This window comes from Staurois parvus, unplaced genomic scaffold (assembly GCF_062004578.1).
Source record: "Staurois parvus isolate SC_StPar_1 unplaced genomic scaffold, SC_StPar_1.0 ptg000195l, whole genome shotgun sequence".
NCBI classification, from domain to species: domain Eukaryota; kingdom Metazoa; phylum Chordata; class Amphibia; order Anura; family Ranidae; genus Staurois; species Staurois parvus.
The window spans coordinates 627,095-650,000 of NW_028317991.1; the positions used below are offsets into that span (position 1 = coordinate 627,095).

Consider the following 22,906-nt stretch of genomic DNA (forward strand, 5'->3'; position numbering starts at 1 on the left):
GGACACTTAGTGCTCTGGATTGAGACACACTATAGAGGGCTATGCTTTGTTCATATTTCAAGTGTGAGGTGCACAACCATTTTAAGGGCCAGCTCACACCAGAACTCTGCTCGGGAAAACTGTGTTCCATGCTTGTTTACCCCACCAGAATCAAAATGCCCTGCAGTTGTGATCTGTAGCAGGTGTTGATATTAATTAATGCAAGTGTACAATCCAAATGTTAACAATGGCGGTGTGTATAAGTGGGTGCTGCAGCGACCGTCGGCTGGAACCGAACAGAATCAGCAAGGGAGAAAGTCACCAGCACACTGAGGATCACCAATATGGGGCCAAAGGTTTTAATGAGTGATCACATACTTACGGCAAGGCAACGTTTCGGAGTCTCGCAGGACCCCTTCATCAGCCATGTGACAAATTTTTCTGACACCAAGAGAAAAATGGTGACTGGAGGGGGTTGGAAGCTTACCGTGAAGTATGCCTGAATGTGGTGCGACATTTCTTCCACGGATAACTGCAACTGGCTGGGTTGTGCTGCAAAACCAAATTTCTTCTTCTCCTGCTCCTTCTTCTCCTCTTCAGCCTGGTCTCGGGCCTCCTTCAGCGATCCGCCATAAAGGGTATCCTGACAGTAAATGATTTTCTCCATTTTGAACTGAGTCCGGATCGCCTCTTCGGCTTTTTTCTGCTGCTCGCTACAGATATTTTCAAGTTTCCCCTTCAGAAAAAAAAAAAGGAGAGATTCAGTTTCACAGCTTTTAATATTTTTAACTGTGGTCAGCAACCACCCAACCCCTGTGTCCCTCCACCCCGAACAGCATGGTCAGCAAGACACGTTTTGTCTAGGGCAGGAGTAGGTAACCTGCGGCTCTCTAGCTGTTGTGGAACTACATTTCCCATGAGGCATTGCAAAGATTACAAAACTGACAGTTACAGCTATGACTTGCAGAGACAGGCATGATGGAACTTGTAGTCCTGCAACAGCTGGAGGGCCGCAGGTTGCCTACCCCTGGTCTAGGGGGTTTGGAAATGTACAAACGCCGCATTTCTCACTCCCCCAGCAGGCAGTGCTCTTCTGCTCTCTCTGACACATTCAGATGTGGATGGGCCCTCACAGTACTCATCTACAGTCCAGGACTGAAGGTCCTGCATCGTATGTGATGATGTCGGAAAGGCCAGAGGAGAAGTGAATTTTACGGCTGGCTATAGATGGATTTTTGTTTTGATCAGTCAGTGGGCTGATTCCCCCTATTCACACAAGCAAGGTGGGTGGAGGAATCCAACCCGCTGTGTGCAACTCCTCCGCTGTCAGAATACACAATCAGCACTGCAGCTACTTGGCTGCAGGCACTGACTGAATGAAAATTTTACAACATTCAATTATTAGACTGACTTCTCTTGAGCAGGAACAGCCATGCATGGATCGAAATTTGGCCAGTCCTTGCTGAACTGACCGAATTTCAATCCATCCGTGGCCAGCTTAAAGTGGCTCAGACATGAAATATGAGCAAAACATACCCCTCCATAGTGTGTACTTGTCTCAATCCAGAGCACTGAGTGTCATTTTTGTTTGCTGCCTCATTCCTCTGCTATCTGCATGAATCACTTCTGACAAGTTTTCTGACACCAAGAAAACAATGGTGGTGGGGGGCACAGCCTGTGACTGGCAGCCTCAAGTCTATTCCTGTGTGCTGTGTGGAGGAAGGGGGGGGTGTCTCTTTCCTCCAATCAGCTCTCAGGGCTCTCCTCAATGATGTGACTTCAGCTCCCCGCCTCCTACTTTTCAGAGCTGAGCGATCCTTTGTAAATTCTGCACTTTGAACCGATGTAGGGGAAAGACAGCTTTAGATAAACAGGTACAACTTACGTAGGAGGATTTGTTTCATCTCTGTGTATCACCTGAGGACAACCACTTCACTGGCTATTTAAATACCACCGAAAGAAAGCTCAATTTGTGGGAAAAAAAGGACATACATTTCATTGGGGTGCAGCGTTGCATGACCGTGCAATTGTCAATTAAATTAACGCAGCGTCGAATCGCAAAAAATGGCCTTGGTCAGGAAGGGGGGTAAATCCTCTGGAGGGCAAGTGGTTAATGACCATTTAGAAATAAATTAGTGACACCCCACAGCCAGACCCTGCATGGTGTGGACACTTCCTATTGGCCGTCCAGCTCTGAGGTCCTCTCAGGGTTCAGAATAATGTCTGCAGATGATGGTGTCGGTGCAAGGAGGCTGAAAGCCTGAAAACCAAGGTTCCATTGTGTAGAACAGCAATGGGCAAACTACGGCCCGGCAGACCTTTTAATCCGGCCCGCGGAGCGCGATACATTGGCTGTCAGGATGTAGGCGGGGCAGCGTGACAAACTCCTCTCCTCTCACAGTCCGCCCTGAAGACCGGAACGGCGCGGGAACACGGCGAGAGGAACGCGCGGAGCAAAGGTAAGTGAATTGACACAGGGGGGACTTGTCTTACTACTTGCGGAATAGTACTGTGGGGGATGAAATACTAGATGAGGGATGAATTAATATGGGGGATGAATTACTATATGGGGGATGAATTACTATGGGGGATGAATTACTATGGGGGATGAATTACTATATGGGGGATGAATTACTATATGGGGGATGAATTACTATGGGGGATGAATTACTATGGGGGATGAATTACTATATGGGGGATGAATTACTATGGGGGGATGAATTACTATGCTTACTATGGGGGAATATTACTATACTTACTATGGATGACACATACATATCATTCATCTACTCTTGGTCCAGCCCCCGGGTCCAATATATGAACCCATTGCGGCCCTCAAGTCAAAAAGTTTGCCCACCCCTGGTGTAGAACAGTCCTGCATGGTTCGGTGATCAGCCTTACCTTGGCACTTCTGTAGAGATTCTGATACTGCAAGAAGTTCTTTAAGGCGACTCTATTGAAGGACGATCGGACGAGCTCTAGGGTTATCAATACATGCAAACATTAGAATTCATTTTTAAAGCTGAGCTCTGAACAAACCTCTAAATACAGATCCAAAATGCATACAATGTATGGGATTAGTGTCTTGTGATCTCCTGCCAGGCACAGCAGCTAAGTTGTTAACCTTGCTTTCTTCCACTGCAGTAAAGTAATGCTGCTTGGTCACCAGCCAGGAGAGGCCTAGGATGGGGGGAAAGGGGAGCGTGTGCTCCCCAAGACCAGTAATAATTGCAGCTAATTTCCAGGAATTCAGCTCCTTTGTAAAAAGTGAAGGCACACTATGGGTTAGGTCTAGCGAGGTACACGACGCCTCCTGAACCTATCTCTATTATTCACATCTGACACGTTTATGGCTCTGCGAAGGTTACCACCTGTCCGGATTTCACCGGAATTCACCTGGACAGTCCAAGTTTTGAATTGTGTCTAGTTTTCAGTCTGCCTGAAATTCGGACACATTACTCATATCGGATTGCTGCTCCCTATGGTAGCTAGAGAGAGGATCAGGTGTTATCCTCCCTGCAGCCTGAAGGTGGCGATAGACAGCTTGCACTGAGACTGAGAACTCTGATGTGTGGAGGGACTCCTGATGTAAGGGGAACTCTGACGGGGACACCGGATGTAAGAAGGTACTTTGACGGGGACACCGGATGTAAGAAGGTACTTTGATGGGGACACCGGATGTAAGCAGGCACTCTGATGAGGGGACCAGACTAAGGAGGAACTCTGTTGCGGGAACACAGACTAAGGAGGCACTCTGATTGGGGACCCCAGATTAAGGAGGCACTCTGATTGGGGACACCAGATGTAAAGAGGCACTCTCATGGGGACATCTGATGTAAGGGGGTACTCTGATGGGGACACTTTATATAAAGAGACACTATGATGGGGACTCCAGATGTAAAAAAGTACTCTGATGGGGACAACAGATGTAAGGGGTGACTGATGGGGACATCTGATGTACAGCGGTACTCTGATGGGGACACCAGATATAAGGAGGCACTCTGATGGGGACACCAGATGTAAGGGGTGACTCTCATGAAGACATCTAACGTAAAGAGGCACTCTGATGGGGATGCCAGATTAAAGAGGCAGTCTGATGGGAACATCTGATGTAAAGGAGCACTCTGATAGGGTCACCTGATATAAGGAAGCACTCTGATGGGGACTCCAGATTAAGGAAGCACTCTGATGGGGACATCTGATGTAAGGGGGTACTCTGATGGGGACACTTGATATAAAGAGGCACTATGATGTGGACACTTTATATAAAGAGACACTATGATGGGGACTCCAGATGTAAAAAAGTACTCTGATGGGGACAACAGATGTAAGGGGTGATTGATGGGGACATCTGATGTACAGCGGTACTCTGATGGGGACACCAGATATAAGGAGGCACTCTGATGGGGACACCAGATGTAAGGGGTGACTCTCATGAAGACATCTAACGTAAAGAGGCACTCTGATGGGGATGCCAGATTAAAGAGGCAGTCTGATGGGAACATCTGATGTAAAGGAGCACTCTGATAGGGTCACCTGATATAAGGAAGCACTCTGATGGGGACTCCAGATTAAGGAAGCACTCTGATGGGGACATCTGATGTAAAGGAGCACTCTGATGGGGACATTTGATGTAAAGGAGCACTCTGATGGGGATACCAGATTAAGGAAGCACTCAGATTGGGACACCAGATGTAAGGAGCCACTCTGATGGGGGACACCAAATGTAATAAGGCACTCTGATGGGGGGACACCAGATGTAAAAAGGCACTCTGATGGGGGCAACTGATCTAAAGGAGTACTCTGATAGGAACACCTTATGTAATGTAGTTTTCTTTTACTTGAAATATTTATGTGATCGGCACAATTTTATGTTTTTAATAGACAGCAATTTGGACCTTGGTTGGAAGAAACTTTTAGTGACCAGACCTCCTTGAATTTGAATTAATTACTCCTACCCTCGGTAGTCAGCTTGTGCGTTGCAGAAATGTATGCAAAATTGCATGCGTTTCTACAATGCACAAAACACATAGCCCTTTTGCAGGTGTGCAGCGGTACCATTAAGTCCTAATGGCACAACCACACACTTTGCTTTTGCGCTCAATCACCTGCAGCAAAATGTATGGTAAAAAACAAAGTATCGTGTTTTGGGGCAGCACAATTTTTAAAAAAAAGTTTACACAGGTTTTAGATCTATTTGTATTACATTTTGTTTTTCATTTTTTATGTATACTACAAAAAAGTAGCTTGAAGAAAAGGAAGCAGCTCTAGGCCCTACCAAGGATACACTCCGGGCTGTGGGGAGAGAGAAGCACACAAAGCAATTATACCCGCACCTCCTCTCTGCTGCCCATTCACCAGGGATGGACTAACCATTTGGAAACTCGGGCACTGCCCGAGGGCCCGGGGTCAATAGGGGGCCCCATGAGATGCCCCTGGTACCTTTTTCATAGGCTTTTTTGAGGCCCCATGATCCCCTATTGCCCAGGGGCCCCATGAGTTGTCAGTCCACCCCTGCCATTCACAGAAGCCTTTGTATTTTGTGAATATGTTCGCATAATACAAAGGCTTCCGTGAAAGACCAGGAGGAAGGAAGAGGCAGGCAGAGTAGCTACAGGGACTCTACTGTTGAAGATGCTGAGACCAGAAGGTCCAGCGTTGGGCTCCCGGAAATACAGTGAGAGTTCTATAAACTTGTCAGAGGTAAATAGAGATAAGCCCATGTAGTTTTCATGCATCTAGTTGGACTTAACTCATAATATGCCTTCACTTTTTACAAAGGAGCTGAATTCCTGGAGTTCAGCTTTAAGTCATGCTGGGCTGGTGGCCCTGCGTAGACATACTACACCATTCAGACATGGATTAGAGCAGGAGTTAAAACCAATGATAAATACACTATATTGCCAAAAGTATTGGGCCGCCTGCCTTTACACACACATGAACTTTATAGGCATTCCAGTCTTAGCCAGTAGGGTTCAATATTGAGTTGGCCCCGCTCTTTGCAGCTATAGCAGCTTCAACTCTTCTGGGAAGGCCGTCCACAAGGTTTAGGAGGGTGATTGGAACCCTAGAATGTCTATGGGAAGTTTTGACCATTCTTCCAGAAGCACATTTGTGAGGTCAGGCACTGATGTCGGGGGAGGAGGCCTGGCTCGCAGTCTCCGCTCTAATTTATCCCAAAGGTGTTCTATGGGGTTGAGGTCAGGACTCTGTACAGGTCAGTCAAGTTCATCCACCTCAAACTCGCTCATCCATGACTTTATGGATCTTGCTTTGTGCACTGCTGTGCAGTCATGTTGGAACAGGAAGGATCCATCCCCAAACTGTTCCCATAAAGTTGGGAGCATGAAATTGTCCAAAATGTCTTGGTATGCTGACGTCTTAAAAGTTCCCTTCACTGGAACTAAGGGGCCAAGTCAAATCCCTGAAAAACCACCCCACACCATAATCCCCCCTCCACCAAACTTTACACTTGGCACAATGCAGTCAGGCACGTTCCGTGCTCCTGGCAACTGCCAAACCCAGACACGTCCATCGGGTTGCCAGACAGAGAAGCGTGATTGGTCACTCCAGAGAACATGTCTCCACTGCTCTAGAGTCCAGTTGCTTTGCATTGCACTTGGTGATGTAATGCTTGGATGCAGCTGCTCGGCCATGAAGTCTGAAGGCCACATGAAGTTTGGAGGTCCTTAGCTATTGACTCTGCAGACAGTTGGTGACTTCTGCGCACTTTGAGCTTCAGCATGCGCTGACCCCGCTCTGTCATGTGACTTGGCCTAACACTTGGTGGCTGAGTTGCTGTTGTTCCCAGTTGCTTCCACTTTGTTATAATCCCACTAACAGTTGACTGTGGAATATTTAGTAGCCAGGAAATGTCACAGATGGACTTATTGCACAGGTGACAACCTATCGCAGGACCACGCTTGGAGTCACTGAACTCCTGAGAGCGACTCATTCTTTCACAAATGTTTGTAGAAGCAGTCTGCATGCCTAGGGGCTTGATTGTATACACCTGTGGCCATGGAGGAACACCTGAATCCAATGATTTGGAAGTCTGGCCCAATACGTTTGGTAATATAGTGTATAGGTTGGAAAGTGCAAAATCTGCTGCAGCTGTGCGTGGAAACCAATCAGCTTCCATTTTTTTTGTCAAAGCTTAACTGAACAAGCTGAAGTTAGGGCTCGTTCTCACTAGGCTGTTTTGCCAACGCTTGCCAAACGCCCCTATAGCGTTTGGCAAGCGTTGGTCCGGCGTTTGCGGAGCGTTTTTTAACGCTCGGCAAACGCTGCATGCGCGGTTTAGCGGCGGTTGCTAGGCGTTTGCCGAGCGTTAATAACGCCCCACAAACGCCTATAATGCAGTTTGAGTGGTGTTACCGCTCCGCAAACGCCCCGCAACCGCGTCGCAACCGCACCGCAAACGCCGGCCGGGCGTTTGCGGAGCGGCACCATAGACGAGAATAGGAGGCTTCAAAGCCTCCTGACTCGTCCAGAGGCGTCCGTTTTGCCGCGACGCAAACGCTCCCGTTAGAACAGCACCATGTGCTGTAATGTGCAGAATTGGCAGAGGCGTTTGGGAAGCGGTAAAAACGCTTCCCAAACGCCTCTCTGCCGCCTGCACACAAGGCTAGTGTGAACGTAGCCTAAGAAGCTGATTGGCTACCATGCACAGCTGCAATATAATTTGTACTCTCCAATTTTAGTAAATCAACCCCTTGGCATTATATAGATAACTACTCCCCATACAGAACTATGATCACAGCGCCTAGCAGAGGGAAGTCTTTCAGTACCAACTTAGATGTCATACAAACAAATGGTGAAGCTGCAAATGCCCCCAGCCCAGTCCTACCCTGCAGGAGAGAAGATCGATGCAAATCCATTCACTCACCTGTAATTTCCTTCAGCTGTAATAATGCCGGCTGTTCAAAAGTCTGAATTTGCTTCCTTGCTATATTTTCAAATGTTCTGAAACTGATGAATCCCGTCAGTTCCCGGCCTCGATGCCGATTCTCATAGACCATAACATCGTTTCTTATTTCCTGAGGGACTAAAATAGCAAAGTAACAGTTCAAGAATTATTCAGGAAAAAAAAAAGAAATTCTGGCTCACAAGGCATGTTGATCGCCATGTATAAACACATCTCAATGGAAAAAGGGCTCAGCTGCCAACAACAACCAAGAAGACTTCCATTTTTTTGTCCCATAAATAACCACAAATGTAAAATGGAGACAAAGCCGATTGCTTTGGACAACAGAGCCCATTTCTCAACTTCAATAATCTACATAAAATCACCAGCAGCAATGTGAACGTCAAACGTTTATATGGCAGAACAGTCCGGGGGACAAAGTGGCTGGAACTTCATTTTAGGCATCTTTGAGGTTTTGTGAATATATCTCATTAGTGGCCCCCACTGGTCTACCTATAGCCCACCACACATGTTACAACCCGACTGTACAAGCTCTTCTAGAGCTACCGACAATTATGTAGTGTAAGGGCCTACCTGATTGGATGCAAATTTACTGGATAGTTTATGTAGGTCCTCATATTGCATATACCCAGCCAGCTAACCAACAACCAAATTAACCTGTCTAACAATGTGCGTTTAAAAACAGGGGTTTAGTTAGCACACATTTGCAAATACATACGTAAGCCACAGAGCCTCGTCACGGCACCCCGATATTATTATTATTATAATACAGTATTTATAAAGCGCCAATAGTTCGCTCAGCGCTGTACATTACAAAGGGGGACAGAACATGCGACAGAACAATACCAATACAATGCAAAACATGAGGGGATTGAGGGCCCTGCTCTTTCGAGCTTACAATCTAGGAGGGAGTGGATGGTGGCACAGGAGGAGATAGCTGTGGGGGATGGAGTGGTAGGAAGAGTGGAGGAGGTCGACAAGTTAGCAGGGGGTGGGGTAGGCTTCCCTGAAGAAATGGGTTTTCAGGGTGCGCCTAAAGGAGAAGAGAGTAGGTGATAATCTGATGGATTGGGGTAGGGAGTTCCAGAGGATGGGTGACACCCTGGAGAAGTCCTGGAGGCGGGCATGGGAGGAGGAGACCAGGGAACTAGAGAGAAGGAGGTCTTGTGAGGAACGGAGTGTGCGTGATGGGCGGTACTTGGATATTAGGTCGGTGATGTAGTTCGGGGCAGTATGGTGGACGGCTTTGTACGTCAGCATTAGGATTTTGAATTTGATCCGTTGTGCAATCGGAAGCCAGTGGAGGGATTGGCAGAGGGGGGTGGCGGAGATGGAGCGGTTGGAAAGGTGAATGAGTCTGGCAGCCGTATTCAGGATCGACTGAAGCGGGGATAGCCAGCGGTGAGGCAGGCCAGTGAGGAGGGAGTTGCAGTAGTCGAGTCGTGATATGATGAGGGAGTGGATGAGCTGTTTAGTGGTTTCTGGGGTTAGGAACGTGCGGATTTTGGCGATGTTGCGGAGGTGGAGTCTGCACGAGTTTGTTAAAGATTGGACTTGGGGCTGGAAGGATAGGTTGGAGTCCAGAATGACACCAAGTACTCTGGCCTGCGGGGCGGGTTTGATGGTGGTGTTGTTGGATGTGATGGAGAAGTCAATGGGGGGTGGTGTCCGGGCTGGGGGGAAGACAAGAAACTCGGTTTTGGAGAGGTTCAGTTTAAGGAAGTGGAGCAACATCCAGTCTGATATGTCGCTCAGCAGGTGTGTGATTCGGGCGGAGACCGAGGGGGTGAGGTGGGGGGTTGAGAGATAGATTTGTGTGTCATTGGCATAGAGGTGGTAGTTGAAGCCGTGAGAGTGTATGAGTTGGCCAAGGGAGGAGGTGTAGATGGAGAAGAGAAGGGGCCCGAAGACAGAGCCTTGAGGGACCCCAACAGAGAGGGAGAGTGAGGGGGAGGTGGTAGCATTATAGGTAACGCTGAAAGAGCGTTGTGACAGGTAGGATGAGAGCCAGGAGAGAGCAGAATCTCTGAGTCCGAGGGAGTGTAGTTTTTTTGAGGAGGAGGGGGTGGTCGACTGTGTCGAAGGCCGCAGAGAGGTCAAGGAGTAGGCGCACTGAATAATGGCCATTAGCTTTGGCGGTTAGCAGGTCGTTGGAGAGTTTGAGTAAAGCGGTTTCGGTGGAGTGTAGGGGATGGAAGCCGGACTGTAGGGGGATCGAGGAGGTTGTTGTCGTTGAGGTGAGAGCTTAGGCGGGTGTAGACTAGGCGCTCGAGGAGTTTAGATGTAAATGGGAACAGGGAGATGGGTCTGAGGTTGTTCGGGTCATTGGGGTCCAGGGAGGGCTTTTTACGTATGGGGGTGATGTGTGCATGTTTCAGAGGGGAGGGGAAAGTGCAGGAGGAGAGGGAGAGATTAAAGATGTGGGTGAGGGAGCGTAGGATGGAGGGGGAGGGGTCCAAATTCTACAAATTATGAGAGCCCCCATAGTAGAGGCACATGTATTTAATGGATAGACTGAGGGAAGGTGAACCTGAGGGAGCCCACCCCTCCTTAAAAGGCACAGGAGCGCACTGGACACCCAGCATGTAGAACATTGGCAGCCAGGGTATCCAGTGCACCCCCTCACCTACAATACAGCATACAAGAAGGTGGTCACTGCCCCGGTCTATAACTGGCTTTTGCAGCAAGGAACAAGCACAGGCATCGCATATCAAAAAAAGAAAAGAAAATACCCAGCTCAGAACCGGGGAAGTGACCACCTTCTTGTATACCTCATATTGCATAGTTTTGGTGAAGAATCAGGAATAATAATCCTTAATGCCTAAGTTTAGTTCAAATAAAATAAACAAATCAGCACAAGGGACAGTACTTACATTCAGTGAGAATGCTCCCTTGTGCTGTTGGCTGCTTGCTAGGTTGACGGTTCCCCTATCCTAATGTGCTTATTATTATTATTATTTTTATTTTTTTATTTTATTTTTTTTTTAGAAAAGACATGTAGCAGAATACATTTTGGCCTAAATTTACGACAAATTTTGATTTCTAAAATTTTTTTATTGGATATGTTTTATAGCAAAAAGTTAAAAAAAAGTTTTGGGTTTTTTTTTCAAAATTGTCGTTTTGTTTTTGTTTATAGCACAAAAAGTTAAAACAAAAGCAGAGGTGATCAAATACCACTGAAAGAAAGCTCTATTTGTGGGAAAAAAATGACATAAATTTTATTTATATGCAGCATTGCATGACTGCGCAATTGTCAATTAGAGTAACGCAGCGCTGTATCGCAAAAAATGGCCTGGTCAGGAAGGGGATAAATCCTCTGGAGGGCGAGTGGTTAAGCTGTTAGTGTCCCCAAAAGTGACTTTTCAGCTTTTTAACCTTCCGATCTCCATCTACATCCAAGACTCAACCATCTCCCATGTAGTCCTGCCGGGGGTAATCTCTGATCATGCAGTCCATCATCTTGCAGCAAGCCTGTGTGTGGGACATTTCTGACCTATACTTACATTTGGTGACTGATCTTTTCAGAGTTTGTTCCCAGGAATTAAAATATGCTCGGATGTCAGTGAAAAGTTTCAAGTGCCCATTGGTGATTTCCTCCTCGCCCTCCGTTGATTGGGTAATTCCTTCAGAAAACTGTCTGATTTTCTATGGAGAAAAAAAAAATCATATGCATCTTATACGTTTCAGGGTCTACAGGATGCAGAACAATGCAAACAGGACGTCTAGCCTTTTATAGCCATGCAGGAGGTCACTGTAGTTTTTCAATGAATGCATAGCGTTCTCTGATTGGACAAGAAGGAGAGGTGGGGTGGTGATATCACAATCTTCACCTCATCCAATCAGAGAATGCTTTGCATTCAATGCAAAAGCATTTTGTGAAAGGCAACTGTGCTGATTGGCCAAATTCCTGTGTTCACAATGCAGCAGGGCAGTTGCTCAGCACGAGACTCAGAAACTAGTGGAGATCAGTGGAGTAGCGGTGTGATTTCCAGCTTGCAGTGGGATCCCACAGGTATGGTATATAGTTACATTGGTCCAAGCTGGATGAACATAACTATGTAAAAATATCCATAGCTGGAATTCCTCTTCCAGGCCAGTTCCCACCCAGAATCGCACAGGAATGAGCTATTCACACCAAAAGTAGTGCATGCACTAATTTTGGAAATTCATTGCAACTGCATCACATGATACTTGTGTACCACGCGATCCAGTGCAAGCAAATGCACTGCGTTTATGACCAGTTTGGGATGTCATGTAACTTAATATTGACACCGACTGCAGATCGCAACTGCAGTATATTTTGAATCCGGTGCGGGAAACAAGCATGGAACACAGGTTTCCCGCACAGAGTTCTGGTGTGAACTGGCCCTTAACCCCTTCACGCCGGCCGCACGCAAATGTGCGGCCTCCCGGCGTCTGGGCCTAGACGCCAAGTGGCCCCACATTTGCATTCATGTAACAAAAAACATGTGCTGAGAGCGCGTGCCCTGCGCGCTGCCAGCACACATGTGAGGTACTCATGGAAAGGTCCTGGTCCGCTCTTTCGATTGGGACCTTTCCCGATCATGTGACCGGTCGTGACGTCACAGCGGCCACATGACACTAGGCCACGCCCCGTCCCACCCACCTCCCGATGCAGGAATTCTTCTTCACGCCTGGACGATCCGGCATGAAGGGGTTAAAGTAGTAGTAAACCACAGGCTTTTTTTTTTAAAAAAAACTGCAAGAGAATAGCATAATGTGCTAGTATGCATCACATACTAGCACATTATGAAGTGAAGTCCTCCAGTGGTGAGCTGTCACTGCTGACAGGGCTTCCGTATTCACCTGGCGTTCCTTCCGGGATCGCATGCTCTGGCCTTTGGACTGACCAAGCCACGATGACGTCACTCCAGCACATGTGTGCAAGAGTTTCAGCAATGGTACAGAGCTCTGAAGGGAAGGCACAGGTACGTCGTCCCTTCAGCGCGCATGCGCCAGTTTCATCACAGTTTCACGCAGTGAATATTTTCTAAACCCATGCATGTTTAGGAGATATTCGTTGTACCTACAGGTAAGTCTTTTTATAGGCTTACCTGTAGGTACAAGTTAAAAAAAAGTATTTACTTCAACTTCCACAAACATGAAATATGACCAAAGCACATCCCTCTATAGTGTGTACTTGTCTCAATCCAGAGCGCTGAGTGTCATTTCTGTTTGCTGCTTTGTTCCTCTGCTATCAGCATCAATAAATTCGGATGAAACATAGAAAAGTGACAACAGAAAAAGACTGAGTAGTCCATCGAGTCTGCCCATTTTTTTTGTTTGTTGTATTTTTTTTGGAGCTTTCAGGAGATTTTGGAGCACTTCATGCTTCCTTCCGCAGACGAGCTTTATGGGGATGCTGACTTCATTTTCCAGCAGGACTTGGCACCTGCCCACACTGAAAAAGTACCAAAGCCTGGTTCAATGACCGTGGGATTACTGTGCTTGATTGGCCAGCAAACTCACCTGACCTGGACCCCATAGAGAAAGATGAGAGACACGAGACCAAACAATGCAGAAGAGCTGAAGGCCGCTATTGAAGCATCCTGGTCTTCCATAACACCTCAGCAGTGCCACAGGCTGATAGCGTCCATGCCACGCCGCATTGCAGCAGTAATTGCTGCAAAAGGGGCCCAAACCAAGTACTGAGTACATATGCATGCTTATGCTTTTCAGAGGTCCGATATTGTTCTATGTACAATCCTTGTTTTATTGATTGCATGTAATATTCTCATTTTCTGAGATTGTGGATTTGGGGTTTTCATGAGCTGTAAGCCATAATCATCACAGTGATGACAAATCACGGCTTGAACTATCTTGCTTTGCATGTAATGAGTCTATCTCATATATTAGTTTCACCTTTTAAGTTGCATTACTGAAATAAATGAACTTTTGCACGATATTCAAATTTTTCGGGTTTCACCTGTATATGAAGAAACCTCGTGTATCCTTATTACCTGAATTAAAGGTGAAATACATTCCAAAGCAAATATAAAATCAAAGTGACCAATTGTAAAACCGTGACATATATTCATTGATATAAATAAATAAGAAATACAAAAAGTCCCAAGTAGTGAAGAAATTAGTCCCAACAAATGAAAAAAAATAATTATAGCACAAAAAAATATATAATATAAAAATCCAGACTTTTCAATTCAACTTTTATTGTTGACTGGCTCACTACCTCTGCTGGAAGTTTATTCCAAACATCAAATACTTCTTTCAGTAATTATGAGTTTTCCTGACACCAAGAGAAAGATTTATTCAAAATGAATGGCTCTGTAAACCAGGGCAGTGTGTTGGGGTAATGTGAAGGTGTGTATTGTGCTCAGGGAGCGGTGCTGCTCTTACCTCTATGAGATAGGCAAGTTTCTCTGTATCGGTCTCAGGGACTCCGATGCCAATATTGAATAGCCTGTCTTCCGCTTCCTTTAGTTTTGTTAGAATTTGTTCCTCGAGATTGGGCAAGGTCCTCTGAAAAAAGGGAAAAAAACATATAGCAAATGTAATGTAAATCTACCCATCTCCCAGTATCCTCCAAAAGTGTATTTCAACCTAAAACCTGATATCAAAATACGACCCAAAACGTACTCTCCGCGCCTCACAAGACCTCCTCCTCTCTAGTTCCCTGGTCTCCTCCTCCCATGCCCACCTCCAGGACTTCTCTAGGGCTTCACCCATCCTCTGGAACTCCCTGCCCCAATCCATAAGACTATCACCTACTCTCCTCTCCTTTAGGCGCACCCTGAAAACCCATCTCTTCAGGGAAGCCTACCCTGCCCTCTGCTAATCGCCGATCTCCTCCACTCTTCCTACCACTCCATCCCCCACAGCTTTTCCTCCCGTACCACTATCCCCTCCCTCCTAGATTGTAAGCTCCAAGGAGCAGGGCCCTCGAACCCCTCGTGTATCGAATTGTATTGTTACTGTATTGTCTCATGTATTGTCTCCCATTGTAATGTACAGCACTGAGCGAACTGTTGGCGCTTTATAAATACTGTATAATAATAATAATAATAATAATAAAAAACAAATATATTGAAGGTTGCCATTACTTAGACGTGTTGGCTGCATTAGTTTTCTTAGGCTTCCCTCCCATTTGTGCAATGCTAAGGCTGTATTCACACTAGGCTGGTGCAAATTGCAGTTGCATGAATCAACCAACGGTGCTCACTGCAGGTAGCCGCTGGCTGCACACCGAGCTGCTCACAGCCTGCTGCTGCAGTTTGCCCTGACCTAAAAAAAACGCTGGTGTGAATGTAGCCTGACAGCCCTCTGAAAAGTGATTGGCAGTAGATTGCTTTTCAGAGGGTGGTTTAAAGGTGCTACAGCCACCTCCTAACGCCTGTTTTTTTGTTTACTTTTACTTGCCTAACTTCAATTTTACATTCCAGGACTGCGTCACAACTGCAAGAGGAGTGTTTCGCTTGTGGTTGAGGTACAGCCCCACTGAACTCAATGGCCAGGTGTAATAGTGGATTGCTTTTCAGAGGGTGGTTTAAAGGCGCTACAGCCACCTCCTAATGCCTGTTTTTTTGTCTTTTTTTTACTTTTACTTGCCTAACAGCAATTTTATGTTCCAGGACTGCGTCACAACTGCAAGAGGAGCGTTTGGCTTGTGGTTGAGGTGCGGCCCATTGAACTGAATGCCCAGGTTTAATAGTCGGTGCCACCGGTCAAACTTTGCAGCCTGACATAACAATACCAGACCTGCAGCACACCATAGGCTGCTCTCCTGATTCTCTCCATTTGATGGGGATGGTGGGTTTTGTAGTTCACAGAAAATAGATGGGAAGGCTGATAACATCGTTTGAGATTTTAGTTTAGCAGACGGGTAGTTACAAGGACATGGCATTTCTGGTGAAACTGTCAGGTATTTTCATGAAAAAAGAAAACTAATGCAGCAACCACATCTAAGGACTAGTAAGCTGCAATATATTACATGTTGAGTTTAACCACTTCCAGTCCGGACACTTTTACCCCCTTCCTGTCCAGGCCAATTTTCAGCTTTCAGTGCTATCACACTTTGAACGACAATTGCGCGGTCATGCAACACTGTACCCAAATGAATTTTTTTATCATGTTTTTGAGACAGATAAAGCTTTATTTTGGTGGTATTTATTCACCGCTGGGGTTTTTATTTTTTTTGCTATATAAATGAAAAGTCCAAAAATTTTGAAAAAAAGGGTTTTTCTTATAAAATTTTTCAAATAAATATTTCATCATAAATCTTGGCCAAAAATTATTCAGCTATCTTTTTAGTAAACAAAAAAAATAACCCAAATTAGTTTATAACCAACATTTTTATAAATTTTTATTTAATTTTTTTATATTATTATTTATGGGGGTTTTTTTTTACATACTGTCACCCTAGCAGTACAGTGTCACCATGGTCACCATACTACTTGTGGGGGGTGATGAAGATTTTACACTGTTTGCTTTTACACCCATAAAGGCTGTAGAAGCAATCATTTCTCCTTCTCTCTGGCTGCATTCTTGCAGCCATTGAGAAATACTGTGTGAGCTGTGATTGGTCACAGCTTGTCACATGGTACAAGGCTGTTGTGAATAGCCTTGTACCATGTGAGGTCTGTGATCATTCACAGATTTCACACGTAGTAAGCAATGATGTCACAAGTGACATCTTGCTTACTACTCTGAATGTGATCACTGATTGGCCAATCAGTGATCACATGATCGGGACCTCGCACAGAGGTCCCATATGACGATCGGTGCTCCACTGTGTCCGGAGGACACAGTGGAGCACCGGGCATCAGATCGCGATGCTGCACGCTCCAGGGAGCGGGGAGGCCATTTATAAACGGCCACCCGCCCCTGCACTGCCACCGTCCAGCCGTTTATATACAATGGCCGGATGGGAAGTGGTTAAGTACATTTAAAAACACTCTGTAGTCTTTTAAAGGAAACTTGCATGGAAAAGATACCTAGGACCAGTGCAGAGACAGGGTTGTCCAGCGCCCAGGGCAAGGATCCAGAACTGGGCCCCCACCATTAATGCATGCCATAGAATGGATGTAGCACCCTGCATCTATTTGCTCCCTTTGCTTCTCTGCGCCCAGGGCAGCTGCCCCTCCAGCCCACGCCTTGTCACAGCCCTGCACAGGACTGCCTTTCCAAAATTCTCCTCCTAAAAATGCTAGTCGTCTGGTTATCATGCTGACCCAAAGGTTTTGATGCTTTCACTGCAGTGTGCAAAGCAGCTAATCCCTCTGATTGCATTAGCTGCATGCTTGGTTACTGACTCAAACTATTGAGACAGCCAGGTAACTAGCATTTCCCAAGGTCGGTAATATCAGCTTTTAGTCCTTCTCTCAGTACAGGTCTTCTTTTGAGGTTTTTAGTCAGTGTGATCTACCTAAAGAGACACAGTCACAAATGACTTACGTTAATATGCTCCACCAGTTCCACTGTTAGTCTCTCTGCCAGGGCCGGGATTGTGGCATGACCTTCTTGTAGAAGAACTCTAGAAAAAAAAAAAAAAGAATACTTTTGTTGAAGATATGTACCAAACAAAACCAAAAAGGGGTCCAAAGGCCACAGATAATCACACTGATTACACCTGGGCACCTTCCACTGGCCCCCGAGCATTTCCACACAACCCCAAAGGCCTCACCCTGTACAGGGGTCCATTCACTTGGCTCCCTCCATCTTAGATCTGCTTTCTGCCCTTCCTTGGGGCCGCTCAGCCTTTTCTGCTGCAGTCCCAGCAGCATGGAGACACTTTAAAGTGGAAGTTGGGCAAGATGTCACAGGTACACCAAGGCTGGGGATGGATAGGTTGGGCAGTTTGCCCACATGGGGTCAGCAGTCCAATGTATAGAAGTAGGGCATACAGTCTCCCTATTCTGCCAGCAGTTGGGTGGAGGAACCTTCAGTGCATTATGCCACAAACAATCAGGGATGGCAACAGTGAGGTTCAAGCCTGGACCTATAATTGTAGGATAAAATAGTGCTAGTGTTCTCCCAAATGTTATCGATATTGGTATCAAGTCCAAGTTTATACTAACTGGGTGGTTACTCTAGAGTGCATGTATCAAACACAAGGCCCACAGGCTCAATCCGGCCCACCAGGCCATTTCATGTGGCCCTCGCACCTCTCCTGAAGCGGAGGCACCCCCCTCATCTCCACCCCCACCTTGTCTCAGCAGTCGGCAGCAGAGAGGAGGACTAAAGTCCTCTGCCAGATCCTGAGTTTCTCTGCATCCACAAAGAGGCTCATCTCTGCCCCACAATGTCAACAGTCGGCAGCAGGGAGGAGGAAAGAACTCCTACAGATCCAGTGCATCTCTGTGCAACCACAGCACCCCGTCTCCACATCCCCCGGTCTAAACATTCAGCAGACTCCAGCATCTGTCTCCAGTCCTCCTCTGGTCCTCCTCCAGTCCTGCATTTTCTGCTTCCCAGTTCCACCCCCAGCTTCTACCTGGCAGCAGCACAAGGTAAGGGGGTGGACTTTCAATGTAAGGGAGGGTGGGGGACTCTTGACCTCTGATGGTGGGGGGGCTCTTGATATCTGATGTAATTGGGAGGTGGGGGGCTCTGCATATCTAGTCTTACAGATATAACCATAATGAATGCAACCGTAATACTGATGCACCCGTGGTGAAACAGAGTTTGACACCCTTGCTCTAAAGCAGTGGTTCTCAACCTTCCTAATGCCGTGATCCTTTAATACAGTTCCTCATGTTGTGGTGACCCCCAACCATAAAATTATTTACCCAGTAATTATAATTCATGAGTGTCGTTTTACCTCCAATACTGCTGCTTTCAACACAGTAGCTGCCTTTAACAGAGTAGCTGCTTTCAACACAGCAGCTGCTTTCTACACAGTAGCTGCTCTTTACACATCGGAAATATGTGTTTTCCGATGGTCTTAAGGGGCCCCTGTGAAAGGGTCCTTCGACCCCCAAAGGGGTCGCGACCCACAGGTTGAGAACCACTGCTCTAAAGGGTGTATGTGCCACCTCTGGCAGTGCTTCCACCCTAGTCCATGGCCTACAGATGCTTTTGCAGAAATCCAGTCCCGCTTTCGGCTTCAACAGGTTCATCAGAACCCCGAGCTGCAATTATAGACTTTACTTTCAGTTCTCTCTGCTGATGAAATCTGATGTGGTGAAGAAATGATGAGGTGTCTGAATGGTGAAACCCTTGTCCACCAAGTCCTGCAAACTAACTGTGCCACTGCCTCTTGGGCAGATGGGAGTTACCTCCCCATTGTTCAACAGAATATTTCTAGATAGGAACTTTTAACAGTTACTGGAAATCCCTTTAAATCTGATTTACCCAGGCTTAAACTGTTAGAAGTGTTTTGTCAGCCAAGCAATGGGGCTGTGCCGGCACGCACTGCATGGGGTAACTGCTTGTATTGCCTAGGGGTGAACAGAGAGCCTATACTCACTCAATCTTTTGATCCTCTGGAAAACAGTGCTCCCCCATGTCCAGCATTGGACTGTTCCTGACGTCTTCATGTCCAGAGCCAGTCTATGGACGTGATGATGTCAGGAACAGTCGGCCACACAAGACCGCTGGACCGCAGGGGGGCAGAAGCTGAAGGCACAGGTCTTGCGCAGGGAGGATCGGAGTTTTAGGTGAGCATATCTCAGCTCTCCGAACCCCTAGACAGAAATGAGCAGTTAACCCATGCATTGTGGGCACAGTGTCACTGCATGGGAACAAAAAAAACACCTGCCTGGAGTTAAACCCAAGAATATATACCACTAGAGAACGTAAAAAGAAATACTGGGAACAATTTTTACAGCTTACGGTTTTGCACACTCTTGGTGCCCTAGCTTCCTGGTGCCCAAACTGTGGCCCCCAAGCCACATGCTGCCTTTTATGCTTGCTTTGAGGTCCTTAGTACTCTTGTTGCCACGAATGGCTGCAGGGGTCTAATTTGTAAAGGGGCTGTAATAGTAGGAATTTAACATGTTTCTAATTTCTCAGACTGTCTTCTAACTACATATCTCCAATCGGTATCATGTCCACAGTGTCCATTCATCTCCTCCTTGTTCAGTATCATTCACTGAACATCAGCTACAGGGGCTGCAGTTGAGGCCGCCCTCCCTTCCAAGTTGACAAGCACTGCTCTAGGGGGCTTAGCGGCATTACCTGAAATATTCATGGTCTTCAAAAAAAGCGTTCTCATTGTCTATGGCATTTTTCAGAGAAAGTTTGCTCTGGATTTCACTCTGCCCGCGACACTTCACAATCATGTAGCCTTTCTTCAGTGGGAAGGACAGGTTTTTCACCACGTCAACAATATCTGATTCTGTTCCCTTGTCGACCAGATCTGGTTTAGTCAAGATCCCTGAAAAAAAAAAAGTTATTTATGACACCCATTTTGGGGCCTGTCCAGAGGCAAATTAAGGAAGAATGGGACTCTGGGGAAGGTAGCAGCTTTGGCCCCCCAATTCTTTCAGTTGGCATTGCTAAGAACTGCAAAGAGAGAAGAGAAACTGCCTCAATTGTATTGTCTGCACTGGCATGGAAGCCAATTACTGTATCTCCCAGAAGTGAGTCCCCCCCCCCCCTCACATTTTTGTAAATATTTGATTCTATCTTTTCATGTGACAACACTGAAGAAATTACACTTTGCTACAATGTGACGTAGTCAGTGTACAGCTTGTATAACATGTAAATTTGCTGTCCCCTCAAAATAACTCAACACACAGCCATTAATGTCTAAACCGCTGGCAACAAGAATGTAAATGAAAGAGTGAAAATGTCCAAATTGGGCCCAATTAGCCGTTTTCCCTCCCCGATGTCATGTGACTCGTTAGTGTTACAAGGTCTCAGGTGTGAATGGGGAGCAGGGGTGTTAAAACTCTCACTCTCTCATACTGGCCACTGGAAGTTCAACATGGCACCTGATGGCAAAGAATTCTCTGAGGATCTGAAAAAAAAAATTGTTGCTCTAGATAAAGATGGCCTAGGCTATAAGAAGATTGCCAAGACCCTGAAACTGAGCTGCAGCACGGTGGCCAAGACCATACAGGGGTTTAACAAGACAGATTCCACTCAGTACAGGCCTCACCATGGTCGACCAGAGAAGTTGAGTGCATGTGCTCAGCATCATATCCAGATGTTGTTTTTGGAAAATAGACGCATGAGTGCTGCCAGCATTTCTGCAGAGGTTGGAGGGGTGGGGGGGTCAGCCTGTCAGTGCTCAGACCATACGCCGCACACTGCATCAAATTGGTCTGCATGGCTGTCGTCCCAGAAGGAAGCCTCTTCTAAAGATGATGCACAAGAAAGCCCACAAACAGTTTGCTGAAGACAAGCAGACTAAGGACATGGATTACTGGAACCATGTCCTGTGGTCTGATGACACCAAGATACGCGGCCTTGGTTCAGATGGTGTCAAGCATGTGTGGCATCAACCAGGTGAGGAGTACAAAGACAAGTGTGTCTTTCCTACAGTCAAGCATGGTGGTGGGAGTGTCATGGTCTGGGGCTGCATGAGTGCTACCCGGTACTGTGGAGCTACGGTTCATTGAGGGAACCATGAATGCCAACATGTACTGTGACATACTGAAGCAGAGCATGATCCCCTCCCTTCGGAGACTGGGCCTCAGGGCAGTATTCCAACATGATAACGACCCCAAACACACCTCCAAGACCACCACTGCCTTGCTAAAGAAGTTGAGTGTAAAGGTGATGGACTGGCCAAGCATGTCTCCAGACCTAAACCCTATTGAGCATCTGTGGGGCATCCTCAAATGGAAGGTGGAGGAGCACAAGGTCTCTAACATCCACCAGCTCCGTGATGTCATCATGGAGGAGTGGAAGAGGACTCCAGTGGCAACCTGTGACGCTCTGGTGAACTCCATGCCCAAGAGGGTTAACGCAGTGCTGGAAAATAATGGTGGCCACACAAAATATTGACACTTTGGGCCCAATTTGGACATTGTCACTTAGGGGTGTACTCACTTTTGTTCCCAGTGGTTTAGACATTAATGGCTGTGTGTTGAGTTATTTTGAGAGGACAGCAAATTTACATGTTATACAAGCTGTACACTGACTACGTCACATTGTAGCAAAAGTGTCATTTCTTCAGTGTTGTCACATGAAAAGATAGAATCAAATATTTACAAAGATGTGAGGGGTGTACTCACTTCTGGGAGATACTGTACATCCTCCATTGTGAAGTGACCTTAATTTGTGAAGTCACCTTAATTTACTGCAGGAACATAAAGGATTCAGCTGGGCCCCTTGGATATCTACTGGCCATAGGCTCCTACCTGGGTTGCTTTTTGGATAATTTGGCTCTGGTCTACCTGTACCAGACAATTATTACTTGTAGGTAGAACACGTAAAGGGGAGTCTGTGCAAGAGAAGGGCAGAAGTACTATCATGTAGGGTGAAAGGCATGGAGAATTCCTGCTGCTACAAGATGACAGGAGTAGTGACAGCAGCATCACTACTCCCTGTCAGCTTAGCATGAGAAGTGACAGGCAGAATCTGGAGAGCAGAAAGGAGGTGCAGGCTGTGCTCTCTCACTCCCCTCCTGTGATTTGTGTGAGGAAGGGGGATTTGGGGGAAAGATTTGTGCGCAGGGAAATTTGAAATTTGGGGGGGGGGGGGAATTTATGCCCGGAGGGGAAATGTGTGGGTATGGCTGAATTTGTGCTGATGGGGAGGATTTGAGTTCATAAGGAAATTTAGGGCGGAAGATTTATGCTCAGAGGAGAAATTTGAGCATAGAGGATTTCTGCTAAAGATGGATGATTGGGGGGGTGGCGATTTTTGCTAGGAGGGGAAATTTGGGGAGGAAAAGGTTGTGAGCTGAGAGGGGGAATGAGGGCCAAAGATTTGTGCTGGGAGGATGGATTTGCACTGGGAGGAGAGGGAAATTTTGTTTGGAGAAAATTTTGTTTGGCAAAGGAAATATATGCTTATGGGGTTAGCGTGCAGTTTAGTGCTTGTCCTTTTTTTTGGAGGGGGGGGGAAATTTGC

The 22,906-nt window shown here is 46.5% G+C and overlaps 1 protein-coding gene across 3 annotated transcripts in view; it reads right to left on the reverse strand.

Moving 5' to 3' along the window:
• Nucleotides 1-22,906, reverse strand: part of LOC149461645 (interferon-induced GTP-binding protein Mx2-like) — a 62,957-nt gene that overhangs the window by 7,009 nt on the left and 33,042 nt on the right. For all 3 annotated transcript variants that reach the window (XR_016312782.1, XR_016312783.1, XM_089677875.1), the window contains exons 8-14: nt 20,060-20,258; nt 17,336-17,414; nt 14,282-14,404; nt 11,410-11,551; nt 7,868-8,026; nt 2,881-2,957; nt 467-715 (exon numbers count right to left, since the gene is read on the reverse strand). Coding sequence is in view for 1 of the 3 variants with exons in the window: in XM_089677875.1 (XP_089534001.1) it covers nt 467-715; nt 2,881-2,957; nt 7,868-8,026; nt 11,410-11,551; nt 14,282-14,404; nt 17,336-17,414; nt 20,060-20,258 (1,028 nt within the window). In the remaining 2 variants the exon portion in view is untranslated. The remainder of the gene's footprint in view (nt 1-466; nt 716-2,880; nt 2,958-7,867; nt 8,027-11,409; nt 11,552-14,281; nt 14,405-17,335; nt 17,415-20,059; nt 20,259-22,906) is intronic.